Source organism: Monodelphis domestica, chromosome 7, assembly GCF_027887165.1.
Source record: "Monodelphis domestica isolate mMonDom1 chromosome 7, mMonDom1.pri, whole genome shotgun sequence".
Lineage (NCBI taxonomy): Eukaryota > Metazoa > Chordata > Mammalia > Didelphimorphia > Didelphidae > Monodelphis > Monodelphis domestica.
The window spans coordinates 189,759,033-189,779,797 of NC_077233.1; the positions used below are offsets into that span (position 1 = coordinate 189,759,033).

Sequence of the window (20,765 nt, forward strand, 5' to 3'; positions counted from 1 at the left end):
AAATGATCAGAAAGAGAGAGCAAATCCCTTGTTTCACTCTCCTATAGGGTATTTTGCATCTACTTTTCTCTCCAGAAGCCAAAAAAATAGAAAGAATGAAAAGCCAACTAGATAAGAGAAGGGGTAAAGAGTGGGAAGGCGGGGCCAGAGTTTTCTCTGTACACCCCTGAGCAGTGATGCTGAACCTATAGCATGGGTGCCAAAGATGGCACACAGTGTGCTCTCTGTGGGCACACAGCTGCTCTCCCCCACCAAGAGTTCATTACTAGAAAGGCAGAGGGCCTCAGGCTGAGCTGCTCCCCTCCCCCTTTTCACCATGCCTGACGACATTTTTTAACATCACCCACCCCTCTGCCCAGCAGCCCAATGGGAGTGCACAGGGGATAAGGTGGGCGGTTCACAGGTGGTATTGCTGGAGGGGAGCGGAGCGCTCCAGCCACTCCCCTCCCCCTCTGTTGAGGACATTCCTCACTTTACCCCCTTCAGCCTAGGAGCCTAACAGAGCACTTTCTCCCTCTCTGTGTCAGGTAAGGGGGAAGGTCCTTCACCGGGCTTTCAGTGGGAGGTGGGGGGTGGAGCACGGCACTTGGTCTCTTGGGGGGGGGGCAGGACCGGTACTCTATCTGGGGGTGGGGGTTGGGGTGGGGGCGGGGCCTGGCACTCCATCTCTAAAAGGTTCGCCATCACTGCCCTTGGGTAATAGTGATGCAAGGGGCGGGACTAGAGGGAGGAGCATGGGGGCGGGTTTATAGGCGGGGAGGGCAGATAGTAGAAATGGATCGAAGGGTCGGAGGAACAGGGAGATGGGGAACGGGAGGAATTAGAATAGGAATGGTGGTGATATAAAGGTGCGGGGCTAGAGGAAAGGGTGACCATGAGAAGGCGGGGCTAGAATATCTGTGGGCTGAAAGGGCGGGGCTAGAGGATGGAAAGGAAAAGAAGATGGAGCGGAGAATTCTGACGCAAAGAACCAGGTCTGTCCGTTAACAAGCCTGATTTTAAATGGGAGCAAGAATAGCCATTTTTATTAGTTCTCTCCAGAGTTTCACCCCTCTAGGATCATATTAGTTCCTAACTATTGCTTCTTCTGTTTTCGTAGAGACCAAATCGCAAGAAAACTTGGCGCCAAATGTTCAGGCATTTGGCATTGGCACCTCTGGGAAGAGTCGGTCCTTCGCTAGGGGTCCTCAGCCGGCGCCAAAATTCAAAAGAAACGGAAAAGTGCAGGTTTTGGGGCTGGCGGGAACCCGAGGGTTTGGCCGCCCTTCTTGGGCGTTCTTGGTTCTCCTGAGTATAACTGTTTATCCCGGGGCCGGTTTTCTCCTTCCAGCCCTGCTCCGCGCACGCCTCCAGGTACCAGCGGCCCAGGGAGGGGAGGTCTGGGCCCAGCAAGGCCAGAGGTGGGGTGTGTGGGTGCGCCGGTGGGTGTAGATGTGCGGGACTAACTGGCACGGTGAGGGAGGATGTAGGGCTAGATGTCAGCGATATAGATGGAGAGAATGAGAGCAAGTCTGTGTACGTTTATGTAATCATAGAAGGTGGGGAAGAGTGTGGATGTGTAGTTTTTAGGTATGTAGTGCATAGAAAGATGTGAACGCCTATATTTGTAGATAGGGATATAGACACTGAGGAGTAGAGAATTGGCATAACTTCGGATGTTAGGGACTCGGAGGCACAGTGCCTACTGGCATATAGTAGGCGCTTACTAAATGTACATTAAGAGGGAGAATTATTATATTGTTACATGTTGGTAATTATAAATGTAAGGCGAGATAGCTTAAATTGGAATGATGGTAGGTGTAGGTATCAAGTATCCATTCAGAAGGTGACACAAGTTTTGAGGTGTGGTTTATTTTTTAAAAGGTAATCTTCCCTCCCTTGCTGAGGAGATAGATAGATAGATTGATTGATTGATTGATTCATCATTTGAGTTGGAAAGGGAACATAGAGATTGTCTAGTGGCTAGACCTTATTGAGGCAAATTAGACCCAGAGAGGGGGCAAGTGACTTAGTCATGGCTATAAAGCAACTAGGTGGCAGAGCCAATAACCTGGACCTTCTGTCTCTTAGTCCCTGTGCCCTTTGCAATAGTTTTTCTGGAATTAAAAGGTAATTTGGAAGGAGCATTAGATTTGGAGTCTCTAAATTTGATGTCCAATTTTGACCCTGTTGTTTCCTATCTTTGTGACCCTGGAGAAGGCACTGAGGTGTATAAGACTGACACACTGCCAAAGGAGTGGAAAACAAGCTTCTGAATTGACTAAATTTGGTCCTCCCAAATTATAAGGTTCATGTCAGTCCTTAAGATGGTTTGGTGTTTCAACTATGTGGTGACAGCAACATTCTGCTTGATTTGTTTACTTGCTTTGTCCTGTTTCTGATCCACAGAACTGATTGGTGGCCCATTTGGTCTTTTCCAGAAGTTCGCTGCCTTTTTCAAGATAGTGGTGAAAATGCACATCAAGTCCATTATTCTTGAAGGATTTAAATCCTATGCCCAAAGGACAGAAGTCAATGGCTTTGATCCCTTATTTAATGCCATCACAGGCTTAAATGGTAGTGGTAAATCTAACATACTGGATTCCATCTGCTTCTTGCTGGGTATCTCCAATTTATCTCAGGTAAAATAGAAGTAGTGGGATGTTCATCACTTGGAGGACAGTCAAATTTGGATTGTTAAATGGCAAGCTATCATTGATTGCACTCCCTTTTGTATTTTTACATTACATTTGCATATATTTATTTTCCTAATTACCTTGTCTTTGAGAGGAGATGTGATTGCATCTGAGCTTGGTTGAAATAACAGTTCAATGGATAGCATTGTACTTGGAGTCAGGAAGATATAGGTTCTAATTTTGCTTCAGACACTGTGTGACCCTGGGTAATACACATAAGCTCTAATGCTGAGTTTTCTCACTCCGTAAAAAGATATCAGAGGGGGCAGCTGGGTAGCTCAGTGGATTGAGAACCAGGCCTAGAGACGGGAGGTCCTAGGTTCAAATCTGGCCTCAGCCATTTCCTAGCTGTGTGACCCTGGGCAAGTCACTTGACCCCCATTGCCTAGCCCTTACCACTCTTCTGCCTTGGAGCCAATACACAGTATTGACTCCAAGACGGAAGGTAAGGGTTAAAAAAAAAAAAAGATCAGAACCTGTTCAGAGTTCTTTTGAGGATCAAATGAAATTATGCATGTGGAATGCTTTGAAATTTTTAAAGAAATATATATGTATCAGCTGTTGTTACTGAAATACCTAATTGGTCTCCATCTTCAAATTTTTACTATGTAATCCATCCTCCATCACTGCTAGAAGGATCTTCCTTAAGTTAAACTCTGAAAACATCATTCCCCCATTCATGATTACCTTTAGTAGCTTCTTACTGCTTCTAGAATCAAATATAAACCTGCCTTTAATGTTTCAAGGCCCTTCAAAACCTTTTTTCAACCTGCCTTTCCAGCTTTATTAGATATTATTCTACTTTGTATACTTTATGGTCCAACCAAACTGGACTTCTTGCTCTTCCTACCCATGACAGCCCATCTCCTGTCCGTGACTCTTTGCACAGGTTGTCCTCTATCCCTGGGGCTTCAGAACTCTGTTTAAGCAATAACTTCTTTGAAAAGCATTTCTGATTCCTCAGCAGCTAGTATTTCTCCTCTTGATATTTTGTATATATTTATTATGTATATGTTGTCTCTGCCAGTAGAATGTAAGCTGCTTCTTGAAGGTAGTGACTTTTACTTTTTGTCTTTGTATCCCTAACATTTAGCATTGTGTCTGGTATATAGTAGAAACTTAATAAATGCTTCTTGACTTGTTCTTATTAGTAGTATTTTTCATCTCTTTTATCTTTCTTTAATGGGAACTGTTCACAGAAACAATATCCAATCCAGTTGATGCCCTGTTAATACTTTTTTATGTTTAATGTTCTCTAAATTGTTAAACAGGTAGATAAAATAAATTCTCTTGGTAATTAGCAATATTGATATGTATAATTAATTTATCATAAATAGGTAGGTTTTCCTATTGGAACTGAAATCTAGCTTTTTTTTTCACATTAATGCAACGAAATCTTTGTACTTTAAAATTTTTTACCTTTTACTTTAGGTTCGAGCCTCTAATTTGCAAGATTTAGTATATAAAAATGGGCAGGCTGGGATTACCAAAGCTACAGTGTCAATTACCTTTGATAATTCTGACAAAAAACAGAGCCCTTTGGGATTTGAGGCCCATGATGAAATTACAGTTACAAGACAGGTGGGTATTTACCATGCCTCTGTGGACATTGAAGCATTTTTGTGGCTTCCTGAAAAATGTAGAATTTAAAAGTAATATTGTTATGTTTGTAGAGGCTAGAGGCAAAGTCTTTTGTTACAAATTTAGTAAAGGGTAAATGATTAAATTGTAGCACTTTATTGTTAAGAAGTTTCAATTAAAATACAATTCAGTCAAGGTATCTCTGCCAAATCATAACTTATTTAAATATAAATTTCTGGCCTTCCCTTGTCAATGGAGTATATTGAAGATATGAAGAAGGCCCTGGTTAGCTAAAGGGAGAAGAAAAGTTGGCCTCTGAAGGGGATACAGATGAACAAGAAGGAAGCTAAGGATGGAGGGACAGTTTGAAGGAAGAGGATGCTGGGGACAAAATTATAATTTTCACAGATTTAGAATTTTTGAATTGTAGATTTTTGGAGCTGGAAGAAACACTAAAGGTCATTTATTACTTATTTACTGTCTTCCAACTTTTTCTTTTCATTATATTATACCATGAGTTTTGTTTAGGTTTGGCCTTTTTGCCCTTCAGCTATATGTGGACAGATAGAAATCTGCACCAAGATTCTTCTGTCACAGCTACTTATGTTTGCCTTAAACAGGGGAATTGGCTTGGGAATCAGGGGATTTTCATTTTAGTCCTTGCTTTGTTAATTAGCTTTGTGACCTTGGGTAATTCACTTCTCTGAGCTTTGGTTTACCTATCAACAAATTTAAGTGCTAAATTAGATGATTTCTAAAGCCTTAGTGATTCTGAAAGTCGTGTTCCAATTTATAATACTCTACTTGATTGTGTTTCTGTTTTGTTTTCAGGTGGTTATTGGTGGCCGAAATAGATACTTAATCAATGGTGTAAATGCAAATAACACCAGAGTTCAAGATCTCTTCTGTTCTGTTGGACTCAATGTTAACAATCCTCACTTTCTCATTATGCAGGTAATCTATATTTTTTATATTTGCTTTACAATAATTGTGATGTATGGATTATCATTAAGTTAATGCCTGATGTAGTATTGGTTTTCCTTTTGAGTCTTCAGAGTTAGTACCTATTTTCTGTGATCACCCAGTTTTTCTTCTCTTTTGATGGTGAAGTAATTCCATTTGCCTAGTAGCAAATTTTTGTTTGGAATATAAACTAATTCTTTACATTATAATAGCTTCCAGATAGAGATAGGTATTTGTGTTGGTACCTCATATGCCCTCCTCTCTACCACCAGTTAGAATGATTGAATTCTTGAGGTTTCCTAATATTGTATTTTGACACATTTAGGTGTTTCCTAAGGAGAAAAAATATTCCTTACTAATATCTTGATTAACTGAGGTATTGGTAATATTGATTCTAAGCTATTTCTTATATGTCAATTCCCTTTTTTCCCTTAACTATATTTAGGTGGAATTTTTGGGGGAAAGAATTATAGATATGAAAAATAATTATCAGTATAGACATTTATGTTTACAAAAATATATATTTGCATATATAAATATATTTTTTAATATCACCTATATTTTTTAATGTAGCTTCTGCCCCACAGAGAGCCATAACTAACAATAATTTAAAAGAATCCCAGTTGAATCAAACTAATCAACATGACAAAAAAAGTCTGACATTTTGTAGTTTTCTGAACCAGAGACCTGTGCCTTTGCACGTAACAGGAAGATGCCTCATTGTATCTCTTCCAACTTTGGTTATTAAAATTTTACAGTATTTATTTTCTGTTGTTTATAGAATATAAAAATATATAGAAATAGAAATATTTAAGTTATTATAGATATATTTTGTTTTTTGGGTTTTGTTTATGCCACTTTGCATTATTTCACACAAGTTTTCCCATACTTCTCTAAATTCATATAGTCTCTTTTTCTTATAGCATGGTAGGAATGTTCAGTTGTATTCATATATCACAACTCTTTTAGCTATTCCTCAATGAATAGTCATCTACTTTATTTCCATTTCTTCTACCAAAAAATGCTGCTCTGAATATTTTGGCATAGATAGGATCTTTCTGTTTCTCTTTGACTTCCTTTTGGCATATGCCTAACAGTGGAACATTTCTGTTATGGAATATAAATAGATATGAGGCAAGTTACCTTGGTTACTAAGGGAATATTAATACAAAGTAATTTTTCTTATAGAATAACCTTGTGGTTTTTCTCTGAGTATAGTGCTAGAGCAACATTTAAGTGTACTGTTATAAAAATGTTAAATTTTTTATTGACACAAAAAATATAAACTTTTTTGCTTAAATAACAGAGAAAGAGGATTGTATGAGTACCTATTATATGATATGTAATAGGTAAACTATATAGTAAAAAGTATAAAATTCAGCATGTTCCAAAACTCTCCTTCTTGTTAGTATTTCCCTCTGAATTACCTTTTTTCTTTTTTCTTTTGTAGTATATCATTTAAATGTTTTGTTGACTTTTAAAAAATATACTTTAAAGGTGATTTTTGTTTGGATCATGCCAAGAGAAATTGCCTTTGGTTAAATTGATCCTTTTGTTCCTACATCATGGTTGAATGAAATATCTAAGGTTATTTATCAACTCTAAATTTTATGATGATAGGCTAGGTTGGCTTCCTCTTATTTGGAAATAAGTATGACACTTGTAACATTTAGGTAGAAAACTAACATGATCTTATGCTACATTAAGAGAAGTATGATGTATAGACGGAAAAGATAGTTTAAGACACTGTCTTGGTTGGACCACATTTAGAGTATTGTATTCAGTTCTGGATTTCACATTCTACAAAGGATGTTAGCAATTTGGAGAGGATCCAGAGATTATGTCATAAGAGAATTGGCTGAAAGACCTTGGCAGTTTTGATCTGGAGAAGGGAAGACTTAGGGGGAAACATGATGTCTTCTAAGTTGTCTGAAAGATTCTTATGTAGAAAAGAGATTAGACTTGTTCTGCTTAGTTTTAGAAGTCAGAAGTAGGTACAAGCTTCAGAGAGAGGAATTTCAGCTTGATGTAAGGAAAATCTTCCAAACAGAAATATCAAAGAATGAAATGGACAACTTTCCTTCCTTTGAGATTAGGTGACTTCAGAAAGAACCTAGGTGACTATTTCTCACAGAGGTTGTCCAGAGGAATACGGATTAAGTATAGGTTGAATTACCTCATGTCTTATATACTTTCCAACTCTGAAAATCTGTGATCCAGCTTTTTCTCACTAAAATTCATCTGCCTTATATTTCCAGGATGTTGATAGGCATCAGGAAGTAATCTGCAAGACTGATATTTGGAGATAGCTCCTAGGTTCATATCTTGATTTTGCCACTTAATAGCTTTGTGATTTTGGACAAATCTTTTAATCCCTCTGGCTTTTTGTGTTCTAATTTGTAAAGTAAAGAACTTAGATCATTTTTAGAGTCTCATCTGGGCCAATAGACATTAAAGTGTTTCTGACACACGAGATATTGTGTTCAGCAGGAATTGATTATACAAAAGAGTCTCAATTTCTTCATTTCCAAATGATGAGTTCATAGGATCATAGAATGTTAGAACTAGAAGGGACCTTACAGACCATCTATTCTGATGGTTTTATAGTATAGAGAGGGAAATTGAGATCCATAGAAGTCAAGTCTTATCTAAGGTTACACAGGTATTAAGTGGAAGATCATAGATTTAAAGGGCAGGTCTTTTCCCTTCAAAATCCAGTGTTTTCTATTCTACCTTGCCTCAGTAAAATTAAAATTTCAATTAAATTTTCTATAATTCTAGTTAAAGGAATACCGTATTTTAAAAATACTAGGAGGTCATTACTATTTGTCTCAAGGTCTAATAAAATAATAATAAAAAATAATAAAATACTTCTTTTCTTCCAGGAGGTATCATGGAAAGGGCTTCCTGAAAGACTTCTTTATTCCTGAGAGTTGAGGCAGCCAGTAAACAAAAAAAAAACATTATGACATTTCCTTCCTTTTATATACATTATGCTTTTCCATGATGGTATACTTTGAACATGTTTTTCTATTTTATTTTCAGGGTCGAATCACTAAAGTGTTGAATATGAAGCCTCCAGAAGTAAGAGCATTATATAAATTATAAAATTAAGGGGGTTAATGACAATGATAATCAATTTATGTTTTGGGGAACATTATATTGGATTTTTTGATCATTTTGAATGATCTTTGGGTAACTGGTTTTTCTTTTAGTTCTATCCCATATATTAAGATAACTTTTACAAAAAAATTTGAAATTGTAATTTTAGATTGAGAGCTTCAGTTACTACTCCCCTCCTTCCCCCTTGAATAACTAATAACAAATGGGATGATAATAGAATTTTGTGTGAATGTAGTTCAGATGCCTAGTGGGGCAGTGGGTAGAGCACTGTGTCTGGAGTCAGAAAAATCTGAATTTAAATCTGGCTTCAAACACTAGCTTTGTGACTCTGGGCAAGTCACTTAATTGCTGTCTGCCTTATTTTCCTCAACTGTAAAATGGAATTAATAATGAGATAATATTTGTAAAAGTGCTTAGCATATAGTGCCTGGCATATTTGAGGAGGTATGTAAAGACTGATCCCTTTTTTTCCTCCTTCTTGGCTTCATTATTTAGCAAGTAGGAGAACCCCTTCTTACTTTAAGTTGAGGACTGTTATGTTCTCTGAAATAACATTTTTGCTTTCAGTGAAGAAAATAGTTCCTGTATTTCAGGAGTCAGTGATTGAAAGGATTGATGTGTTGTTCATTTTGTAGTAGCATTATAATTATTACATCTTCACTATTCCATATTTAATGTTTTAGAAATTCTACTGTAATGTTTGAAGTTATCTATTTATAACAGTGTTCCAATGGCATCATCTCCTGTAGTAGTGTTATATGTTTGCCTCAGAACTTATACTATTGATAGGGGAGTAAGAATTATATGGGGAAGATTTGGCATAAATTACTTTTCAATTAGAGTAGCTTAATGGTTATGTTTAGAGTAGAATGAATGGTAAGCCTTTTCAGAACAACTTGGCTATATTTATAGAGAAAGAAGATCAAAGAATTTACCTCTGCTGCTAAAATTGTTTATTTGGGTGCACTCTGATGTGCTAAATAGAATATTGGGTATCAGATCAAGAACAGAAACTTAAGAAAGTAGGCCGTTTGAAGAGAAAAAAAGATACTAAAGAAATTAGCCTTGATTTGGGTTTGGAGTTTAACTTATCCCTAATAGACAAGATGTACATTTATAAGCATGCTGTAGACCAGACTGCATACCAGTGATTTGATGCTTCGGGAAGCAGTAAAATGTCTTTGGGGAATGCTTAACAAAATATATAAAATAAAATACAGCCTAATGTTAATTTGTGGTGTTTTAAGTCAGTTTGTGGCTATGGGCAAAATGTTTCTATTTGAATTTGACACCACTATTCTAAGCAATAAACGTGGCTTAGTTGAGGCTCACACAAAGCTTTTTGCAGGTTTATTTTCCTCCTTGCTCCCTGGTGTTTTTATATGTTAATAGTCCTTTTTTAAAAAAGATCTGAAAAATTTTGTGTTATGTTGAAAATGTGCTTACACCGAGAGCCTTTATTTTCCTTTAAGGCCAAAAGAGCTATCTATTCCTTTTGTGATTATATTGAGATAATCACAGAATCTTTAAATTCTTAAATATTTACTTAAAACTTTTGCCATTCCAGATTTTATCCATGATTGAAGAAGCAGCTGGAACCAGGATGTACGAATGCAAAAAAATTGCTGCCCAGAAAACTATAGAAAAAAAGGAGGCTAAGCTGAAAGAAATTCAGACGGTAGTTAATATTTTATTAGATAATTCGTATAAGGCAACTATTAAGATTCTGCCTTTAGAATTCTTCTGGCATAGAAATGGAGAAACTGGTATAGATTTAGATGTGATTTTCCTCTTTCCTTTCATTTGCCTAAAAATATTTGCTTTTTCCTTTTATATTTACCCTAATGAAGTTGTAATTCTTAATTTTCTAGATACTAACAGAAGAGATTACTCCAACACTTCACAAATTGAAAGAGGTATGTTTTAAATAGATCAAATGATGCTTGAGGGATTAATTTTAAGACAATGAGACTCTGAGGTGAAATAACTTGGCTGTGGCCATGGAGGTGTTTAGTAGCAGGGCCAAGACTTAAATATAGGACCTGTGATTCCAAATTTTGAACTCTTTCTGCTTTACACACTTGCTTTAATGTAGTCAAAGATGAAATTAATTCTTTGGCTGCTATATCACATTGCTGATTCATATTGAAGTTGTAGTCCATTTTAATTCCCTAGGTTTTTTCATATTACTTGCTCTCTTACTACAGCTACGTTCTGTAATTTTATAGTTGACCTTTTAACCCTAGTTACAAGTTTATCCCTATTACATTTCATTTTATAAGATTCAGTCCATTCTAATGTTTGATTATTAAGTATATCTGGTACTCTGCTTTCTTAAACAATACAATAACATTCATTTGGACATAAGTAAAAAGTTATATTGATAAAGCTAATAATTTATTAGAAAAAGAGAAGTTTAATAGGTTATTGGTGATTTGATTTTTGCTTTAGGTTCTCTACATGCTACAATGTTAACACTGTAATATGTTTTCCCATACATATTAGATCCAACTGACTATACATTTTGTAAGATTAAAATTAATCCAAGTATTATATTTTGTAAAGTTTATTAATAATCACTTGAAGCAGAAAGTAGAAAAAAATACAAGAACAAAAGTAAAAGCCTGAGTAAAGCCATGTGAGAAAAATTGATCTGCTTGGCATTCCCCCCATTTCCACAAATCACCATCAGGAGAAAAGAGCGTGAGAAAGGGTGGAGCTACACTCAAAATATGGGATTTAGAGTCCTGGGGAGCAAATTCTAATTATATACTTTGTTAGTAAAAATAGAAAAATATGATTAATTTGCAAATTCCATAATATTGTATATGAAAGCTAGTTTTCATACAACTTTGTCTTTTGAGGTCCTTTATAAGTATAAAACTATGATGCTATGAACTTGAAATTTTGAGCTCTGACGTGTATGTATATATGTGTGTGTATTGTATGTGCACATTTGTTGTGTTTTTATGTGGTGGAGGGAGAGTTGGAGACCCTCAAAATATTCCACTTGAATTTCAGATTTTTCTTTTTCTCATTGGTAACTTTTTAGGAAAGATCTTCCTATTTGGAGTACCAAAAAGTAATGCGAGAAATAGAACATTTGAGTCGTTTGTACATTGCTTATCAGTTTATGCTAGCTGAAGATACCAAAGTACGTTCAGCTGATGAGTTAAAAGAAATGCAAGCCCTGACTATCAAACTTCAGGAAGAAGTAGCTGAGAATGATAAACATATTAAGGAACTTAGCCATGAAATAGAAGAGTTGGAAAAAAGAAAAGAAAAGGTAAGAACTCAAGTGTGAAAATTAGGTAACTTGTATTATATAGTTAAAAATTTCCTTGCAGAGTGATAGCATGAGATTTCTGTTCTAGAGCCATTGAAAGTGTCTTACACTATTTACTTTAGAGAGGCATAATATAATAGATTAAAAAAATTATTTACACTTGGGGGCAGCTAGGTAGCTCAATTGATTGAGAGCCAGGCCCCTGGGTTCAAATTTGTCCTCAGACACTTTTTAGCTGTTTGACTCATTCAAGTCATTTAATACCCCCATTGCCTAGCCCTTATTGCTCTTTTGCCTTGGAACCAATACACAGTATTGATTTAAAATGGAAGGTAAGGGTTTAGTTTTTATAAAAAGAATATTTTCACTCAAGTTGTTATGTGAATAAAAGATTGCAAAATTGTTGCAGATTTTAAGAAATATGACTGAGATGAGATGCATTTATTATAGGAAATGGGTAATGTCCTTCAGTCTTTGGAAGATGTGCTTGCAGAGGCTCAGAGGGTCAGTATGAAGTCTCAAAGTGCTCTTGATCTTAAGAAGAAAAATATGGAAGGTGAAGAAAAAAAACGTAAAGAATTAGAAAAAAGTATGGCAGAGGTAAGCAGTAGTAACTCATTCTGAAACATAAGGTGTCCTTTTGGTTTGTTCTCAGTGATATTAACTCTGTAACACAGCATTTCCTGATAATTTAGTTTAATGATTACTTAGTAACATTATCTTAACTAAACTTTCTAGGGTAAGGTTTCTTAACACATAGCCCATGAACTCGCCTTAAAAAACATTTAAATAATTATATTTCAGCATAAATGTCTTCCATTGTCATTTCATATCTTTTATTCTATGCATTTAAAAATATTTTTCTGAGAAGGGCTCCCCTGTCATTAGACTTCCCAAAGATTCTGTGACTCAAGAAAGGTTAGAATCCCTGTCTTAGGACTATGAAATATAGAAGTAGATTTGCTTGTGTTCATTATGTCCTTTGTGAAGCACTGAGCTAAGTACTAAGGAAGGAAAGAGTTGAAAATAAATCCCTATCTGAGGAACTTATATCCTATGATTTTTTTTGAATGATTAACTCAGACATTTTCCTTGACGCAGTCAGGGATTTTGAAATTATCAGTTGTTAAAGTACCTATCTGGTTTGGGTTTTTAAAAACAATCTCAAGTGGATGCTTCATCTGACGTTTATTTCATTAATGTTAATTAGGCTAAAAGTTCTGATCACCATTAAAAAATGTGATAGATTCTTCAAGTGCTGGAGTCTTGCATATCAATAGATAGATCAATATTTTAAGTTATTATTTTTCCAATGTTTTAAATATGACAATGCTGGTCCTTAAACTCTATGGAGGCTTTTATTAATAAAGCCATCATTCTTCTCCTCAGGGTAATGCCTCATCATTATGTCATATATTTTCAATACCAAGCTTACAATATAACAGTTATTGAGGTAGGAAAAATTTGGAATTCAGGACTTTGCGATTAAAGCCATGATTTTGAAATTCCTTTCCAGTATCATACCATTTTGAAATTGTTATGGAATCTAATGATCAGTGATATTAGGTAAACAGTTTATGTATATGAAGGTTCAGAGAGAGCTGATTTTGAATTCGGGGTTCTGGTATCAAAGCCTGGCTGTGTCATTAATTGTATCATTGATCCTAAGCTAATTTCTCAACCTCTCTGTGTCTCAGCTTCCTCATATATAAAATGAGAGGGTTAAAGTAGACAACTCTACAAGGTGTCTTCCAACTCCACATTTATAGACCTTTGAGTCTAAGTTGACCACTAGGTGATTTGCTTGCTTTTTTCTCTGCACCATATGCAACTAAGAAGGGAAAGTTATGATCCATGTTTCTGGAGAGAGAATCTACTCTAGCATATGTATTTAATGTATAAAGGAGGGAAATGAATCCCCATCCTTAAAGCTGTTTGGTTAGATGCTGATGTAGGAAACATGATTTCACAAATGAAAGAAATTCATTTTCTCATTAATTATTTTTCCACAAAGGATTCTAAAACTTTGGCAGCAAAGGAAAAAGAAGTAAAAAAGATAACAGATGGATTGACTTCTCTTCAAGAAGCTAGTACCAAGGATGCAGATGCCCTGGCATCCGCACAGCAGCATTTCAATGCTGTGTCTGCAGGCTTGTCCAGTAATGAGGATGGGGAAGAAGCCACTCTTGCTGGACAAATGATGAACTGTAAAAATGACATAAGCAAAGCTCAGACCGAAGCCAAGCAGGTAAAATCAGAAATTAAGCACTTAAAAATGTGATAAAAAGTTAAGGGTTGGACTAGGAAGTCTCTAAGGTCCCTTCCAATTCCTGGATTCTGTGCAAAGAATTTGAAGGTTGAAGAACGTCTTGGTGCAATGGAATGAATATTCGACCAGGGTATGGTAGACTTGGGCACTAGTCTCATTTGTGTCATTTATTAGCTGTGTGGTTTTGTTGTTTGTTGGGGCAGCTTGGTGACTGAGTAGATAGAGCCTCAGGCCTAGAGTCAGAAAAACCTGAGTTCAAATCTAGCCTCATATATTTTCTAGCTTTAGTGCTTTGCCTCAGTTTCCTCATCCCTAAAATGAACTGTAGTAGGAAATGGCAAACCATTCCAATATCTTTGCCAAGAAAACAAGTCCCTTAATTTTGTCAATATTGGCATCATTTTTCCAATCTCTAGACTCATAACCTAGGTAGTCTTTGATTTGTTCTTTTCAAACCATTCTTCTGTTCCCCAAACCCATTTTCCCTTGGTCACTACGTTCTACTTATTTTTTTTTTTGTGGGATATCTTTTGGATTCTACCTGTATCATATTTGTGGGACAGCTTGTTGGAATGGAAGATGATGTAAATAAAGAACTTTGCAAACCATAAAACACACAATAAATGGTAACTACCGTAATTCCCAAATTCCCCAATCTATAATTTAAGTTTCTGAGACAGAACTCTGAAGCCAATAACTATTTACTAAAGGGATTGGTCCCCTTTAACAAATAGGATCCTAGACCTTCCTCATGGTCAGAACCACCTCCCCCTCCCCCCCGCCCATCCTGTTCTAATGTATAGCATTTATAATCTTTAGGTTCAAACACTAAATATATTAGTGCAGTTTCCTCTGGATTAGTATGACTCAAAATATACATTTTCATTGGTGATTGAAATTAGACAGCAACAGGATAGACTGCTATTCCTTGTTTTCCTGGAAACAAGGCAGGGTTGGAACATATCATGAAAGACTATTGTTGAAGAGTTGAGACGGTCATGTTCTTCCTAAGGCTAACCAATCAGGTGAAGCAGCTAGGGATGGAGGGCTCCCCAAACAGCCAGGGACTTTTCACCTAACCTTATGATAGCCTTTGTCTTGACATCCTTTGCTACGAGGAACTTAAATAGTCAAAACTAGGGTGGGGACCCTTTAACTGTAATCAATTGGGGCATGTCTTAAGCTCCATAATCGAACATGAAGAGAACTATTTCAGCTATTTAACGTAATCTAATTACTCACAACTGAATTGTGGATTCAGAGTCAGTTGATTATCCTTTACTAAATGTAGATTAATGTTTGTTAGTGCAAAAGAATTATTCACTGTTTCTGTGGAATCATAGTAAGCTGAATAATACTGATTGGAACTTAACATAGGGATAAAATCAGTGATTTAGGATGGGCAGAAGTCTACTTATAGGGCTTGGGTCAAATTATTTTTCATTCCACTAATAGTATTTTTGTTAATATTGTTATTTGGAGCTCTGAACTTAGTAGACCTGAGCTTGAATTCCAGCTCCAGTGTTTGTGAGGTGAGTGTCCATGGGACACTGAAAGCTATCTGGGTCTTAGTTTCTTCTTTAGAATGAGGATAAGATTATTTACTTCACACAGTAGCTGAGGAAAGTTAGTTGTAAATTTAAAATTGCTATAAGAAGGTGAGTTCTTTATGTTTTCATGCTTACCACATTTGGACAAGTGTAATAACCTTCTTCTCTGGACCATCTCCATTTCAGTTGATCTTTCCTACCACAAAATTTTGTGGAAAGTATTATTGTCTTTATTGTTTTCCTGCTTCAGAATCTATAGTTTTCTGTTATTTATTAAATGTTTCATTTTTCTGTTTGGTTTCATGTTTCATTTTTGAATTTTTCATTTCATGTTTGAAGTGGACTGGCCCTACCTTACATGTGAACTGGCCCTATTTTGTTTCTCGCTAATCTATAAATAGCTTCTCTATTATAGCTTGACAGAGTTCCTGGTTGACCTTTCTGGAAATGGAAGAAGCTAGATCATTGAATATGGAGCTTCTCCCTTTTCTGAAACTCATTTAACTATCAACCAGGCTTTGCTATACCTATTCAAGCTCTTTAACTAGTAAGAATCTTAGAAATATTTGTCATGGGAGCAACTGGGTGGCTCAGTGATGGAAAGCCAGGCCTAGAGACAGGAGGTCCAAGGTTCAAATCTGGCCTCAGACACTTCCTAGCTCTGTGGCCCTGGGCAAGTTACTTAACCCTCATTGCCTAGCCCTTACCATTCTTCTGCCTTGGAGCCATAGTATTGACTCCAAGACAGAAGGTAAGGGTTTATTAAAAAAAAAATATATATGTATATATATATATATATATATGTATATATATTTGTCATGTATATTTTGTGTAATTGTTGGGGACTGATTCATGATGAACATGAATTTGGCTTTTATCCTAAGTAGCCTTCAAAGGGAAAAATACCAGGAAAAATTTCCTTTGCTGTTTGAAAAGATGCTTATCTGTAATAAGTAATTACTTATAGATTATGAAGTTGCTGGGAGTTATTTCTTGTTTTATATCTGCTGCTCTTTATGTTTAGCATTACTCTGCTTTTGTCCCATTTTTCAATCTAGGCCCAGATGAAGTTGAAACATGCCCAGCAAGAACTGAAGACCAAACAAGCTGAAGTTAAAAAGATGGATAGTGGTTACAAGAAAGACCAAGAGGCCTTTGAAGCTGTGAAAAAGCTTAAAGAGAAACTGGAAACAGAAATGAAAATGTTAAACTATCAAGGTTTGTATTAATTGTTCATGTTGTATCAGAATATTTGGCCAATTAAAAATAAGGGAGCACCTTATTAGGGGAAATGAGAGTCTGAGAAAAATCATTGATTTTGTTCATGAACTTACCTCATACCATTCTTCTTTTCTTATGTTCCAATATTGGCAACTAATATTTTGAACTTGTCTTTACATTTCTGTCAAGTTTTGACTTTAAATGTAAAATGTCCTTTATAAAGTGGTCTTTTTAAATCAAAAGAGTTTTTAAAAAGTATTTGTCTTTAAAAATATGTTTTTTGGATGTATTTTGTCTTTATATCATAGTTATTCTTGGATAGGAAAAAACTCTTGCCCACCTTCAGATTGAACCCTTTCTTGTAATTAAAAAAACCTCTCAATTAATCAAAAACATCCCCCTACAGTGACCATATCTCACAAGGCATACAACATTCTGCCTGAATAGTTCCTTGTCTCTGCCAGGAGGAGGGGAAGTATACTTCATTATCCCTTCTTCTGGGCCTCCCCTGGTTTTATCCTTATTTTTTCCAAAGCTCAGCTTCTAAAAAATTTTTAAATTTTCATTAATGAAAACATTAATTTGATTATACTTATTTCATTCTGTAATGTTCAAAGTTCTGAATTCTTCATACTCATAATTTCTAATTATACCATAACATTCCATTATCTACATAGATTATGATTTTTAGCTATTCCTCAATCCAATTGCTCTTCAAAAGACTATAAATACTAAATTTAAATAACCTGTTACAATTTGAGGGAAACCTCCTTCCTGCTTTATTCCTGTTCTAAAGTGTGAATTTAAAGTTCAGGAATACCATTCAGTCTTTGAAATACCTTTCATATTCTTTAGGGTTGCACTGAGCATTATGGAACTGTCAGCTCTTATTGGTGATATTTTTAATGGGAGGGATCAAATTTTGCTCAAGTTTAAAACAGAACTGTATCCATGGGGGTAAAATGAAATATGTGTCTCTTTTTACAAAAGGAGTATTTAATATTCGGCAAAAGAGGATTTAATTGTATATGCTTTTCATTTAATACCCTTCACTAGAAATGTATGCTTAGCTCTTATTTATTAGTATTTTATTATTTAGACGGAATTGCTTTTTTTGGGGACTTCTTATTTATTTTTTTAATTAAGTTGAGTTATATTTTTCTGTTTAGAAAATAAGGAGGAACATCTTTTGGAAAATCGTCGGCTGCTGTCACAAGATATCAACAGGCTGAAAAAAACATGTGAAACCACATTTGCCAAGTTTCCCAGTCTTCGATTTGAATACAAGTAAGAGATTGTGAACTTTATTGGCATACATCTTAAAATAAAGAAAATATAGATGGTAAAGGCCACATTCATCAGCCACCTCTGGTAGTAATATCTGTCAATGCTGAGATAATTGAAGAAAACCTTATTTTTATTTTCAGTTCTAAACTCTCCTTCCACCTCCTTCCTTGCCCATTGAGAAGGCAAGAAATAGAATAAGTCTTATTAATATAAAGTCATGGAAAACATTTCCACATTAGTCATGTTGTGGGGGAAAAGAGAAAAAGAAAGAGAAAAAATGTACTTTTCACTCAGAATACATTAGTTCTTTATCTGGAGGTGGATAGTAATTTTCATCAAGAGTTCTTTGACATTGTTGCTGGCCATTGTGTTGGTCAAAGTTACTAACCCTTTCTCAGCTGAATTGAATTACATTGTTGCTGTTACTGTGTATTGTTCTAGTGCTGCTCATAATTTTATATCATTTCTACTGGTGCTGCTCATATAATTTTATATCATTTCATATGTCATCCCAGGTTTTTCTGAAACCATCCCCTTTATTATTTCTTATAGTACAAAACTGTTACTTCACAATCATATATTATAACTTGTTCAGCCATTTCCCACTTAATGGGTGTCCCCTCAATTTTCATTTCTTTCCTACCACAAAAAGAATTGCTATAAATAATTTTGTATAGACCTTATTAATGGTTTCGCTGCATTAAAGGGTGTGCCCCATATTATAGTCCCTTGGGAATTGTTCCAAATTACTCAAACCTTTGACTCATCAATACCTTAGCTTTTGTTCAGAAAGAAAAGAGAATGGGGAACCCTCCCAGGCAAAGATCTGGCTTTATTGTGAGCATAAAAATCAATGAGGGTAGGGATTTTGCAGGTTACTTGGTTTGAAGCCTTAGACCCTGAATTACAAAATACTCTTTTGTGGTTTTATGTTTGTCCCCACCCACCCTTCCCCCTTCTTTAGGAAATCCCCAATCCCCTAAGACCTTTTGAAGCCTTTCCTGGTTCCTGAGACCTTTGGAGACCTTTTTGGTCTCTGTAACCTCTTAAATGAATTTAATTGGATATAAAGTATATTATAAAGTAGATTTATACTCTTAGGATTAATATAGTAACTCACTTATGATTAATATGGTAAAAAATTTAAGATTATTGCTCAGGTACTCTCCTGGGTCTACCATCTTAATTTGGTTACATATACAGACTTTTGCCTGGGACTGTATCCTACCACACAATTAGGTCCTATAGTTTTAAGATTATAATTTCATTACACTCTAGCCATTGATTTTTTTAAATTAAAAAAAAAAACTCTTACCTTCTATAAGGGCTAGGCAATTGGGGTTAAGTGACTTGCCCAGGGTCACACAGCTAGGAAGCATCTGAGGTCAGATTTGAACCTAGGACCTTCTGTCTCTAGGTTTGCCTCTCAATCAGTTGAGCTACCCAGCTGCCCCCTTCTAGATAGTGATTATTGATTTTCTTGTTACAGTTTTAAACTGGGTTATATGTATCAGGAAAACCTGATCAAGAGTGGATGATATAGTCTTCATTAAACATACTATGTGTGTAATTAGAATCTATTACCCTAAAAACTAAGACCCCCAGCAAAACTACAATTCCCAGAACCTCACTCACTTTCTGTCCTTACGTGCTGATGTAGACAGGCTATAAATTGATTGGAGGTCTGTCTCGCTGTCTCTTGTCTTCTTGATGCAGCTTTGGTGGAGTGGACTTTTTGAGTAGGTAGAAAAACTTAGTCATGTGGTTCAATTTTGTCAGATAATAAACTTTATAAAATAATACTTAAAGTATTGGACATTAATTTAAATCCTGCATTTATGGTGACCAAAAGTGGGGTTCAGAAACCTTAATTCTCTCTGAGTAGATTAGTCCGAAAAGAAATCACATTTCTCAAATATAGTAGTATTTCTCTAGGATTAGTCAGTATTTTATTTTTTTACGTGTAAAAACATTTTAGCCTTTTTTTTAAATTTTGAGCCAAATTCTCTTCATTCCCTCCCTTCTCTCCCTCCTCCCTGAGATGGCAAGTACACTGATATAGCTTTTACATCTATATTAAACGTAACTGTAAAACATTTTTCTATATTAGTCATTTTTGTGGAAGAGAACTCCAAACTTTGAAAGAAAGAAAGTGAAAGAGTATATTTTGTTCTGTATTTAGATTCCATCTATTCTTTTCCGAAGGTGGATGGCATTTTTCATCATGAATCATTGGGAGAATTGTCTTGGATCACTATATTGTTAAGAATAGCTAAGTCATTCACAGTTTTTCATCATACAGTATTAGTTATCATGTACAATGTTTTCCTGGTTCCCTTTGCATCAGTTCATGTGGGTCTTTCCAGGTTTTTCTGAAATCATCCTCATCATTTCTTATAGCACAGTGATTTTCCATTACAATCATATACCACAGCTTGTTAAACCATTCCCTAATATATGGGCATTCTCTCAATTTCCAATTCTTTGCTACCACAAAAAGAGCTGCTATAAATATTTTTGTACAAATAGATCCTTTTCCTTTTTTAAAAAAAAATCTCTTTGGGATTTATACCTAGTAGTATTATTGCTAGATCAAAGGGAATACAGTTTTAAAGCCTGTTGGGTATAGTTAGAATTAATTTTTATCTTTTATATCAAAGGGATCCGGAGAAAAATTGGAATAGAAATCATGTGAAAGGCCTTGTGGCTTCCTTGTTTAATGTAAAAGATGCTTCTACTACAAAAGCTCTAGAAATCGTAGCTGGTGGAAGACTCTACAGTGTTGTGGTAGACACAGAGGTAAATTGGTA

The 20,765-nt window shown here is 35.6% G+C and overlaps 1 protein-coding gene across 3 annotated transcripts in view; it reads left to right on the plus strand.

Annotated features, from left to right (window-relative positions):
- Nucleotides 1–425: 425 nt before the first annotated feature.
- Nucleotides 426–20,765, plus strand: part of SMC2 (structural maintenance of chromosomes 2) — a 55,440-nt gene continuing 35,100 nt past the window's right edge. Inside the window, exons 1-14 of one of the 3 annotated variants that reach the window (XM_056806207.1) lie at nt 426–527; nt 1,100–1,353; nt 2,389–2,621; nt 4,107–4,256; nt 5,088–5,210; nt 8,265–8,303; nt 9,910–10,020; nt 10,214–10,258; nt 11,395–11,628; nt 12,079–12,228; nt 13,643–13,876; nt 16,506–16,665; nt 17,838–17,955; nt 20,616–20,754. In XM_056806207.1, coding sequence (XP_056662185.1) covers nt 2,454–2,621; nt 4,107–4,256; nt 5,088–5,210; nt 8,265–8,303; nt 9,910–10,020; nt 10,214–10,258; nt 11,395–11,628; nt 12,079–12,228; nt 13,643–13,876; nt 16,506–16,665; nt 17,838–17,955; nt 20,616–20,754 — 1,671 coding nt within the window. In that variant the 5' untranslated portion in view covers nt 426–527; nt 1,100–1,353; nt 2,389–2,453. Of the gene's footprint in view, nt 528–803; nt 975–1,099; nt 1,354–2,388; nt 2,622–4,106; nt 4,257–5,087; nt 5,211–8,264; nt 8,304–9,909; nt 10,021–10,213; nt 10,259–11,394; nt 11,629–12,078; nt 12,229–13,642; nt 13,877–16,505; nt 16,666–17,837; nt 17,956–20,615; nt 20,755–20,765 lie in introns of those variants that run through there. The other 2 variants (XM_056806205.1, XM_056806206.1) reach the window with 2 other exon arrangements.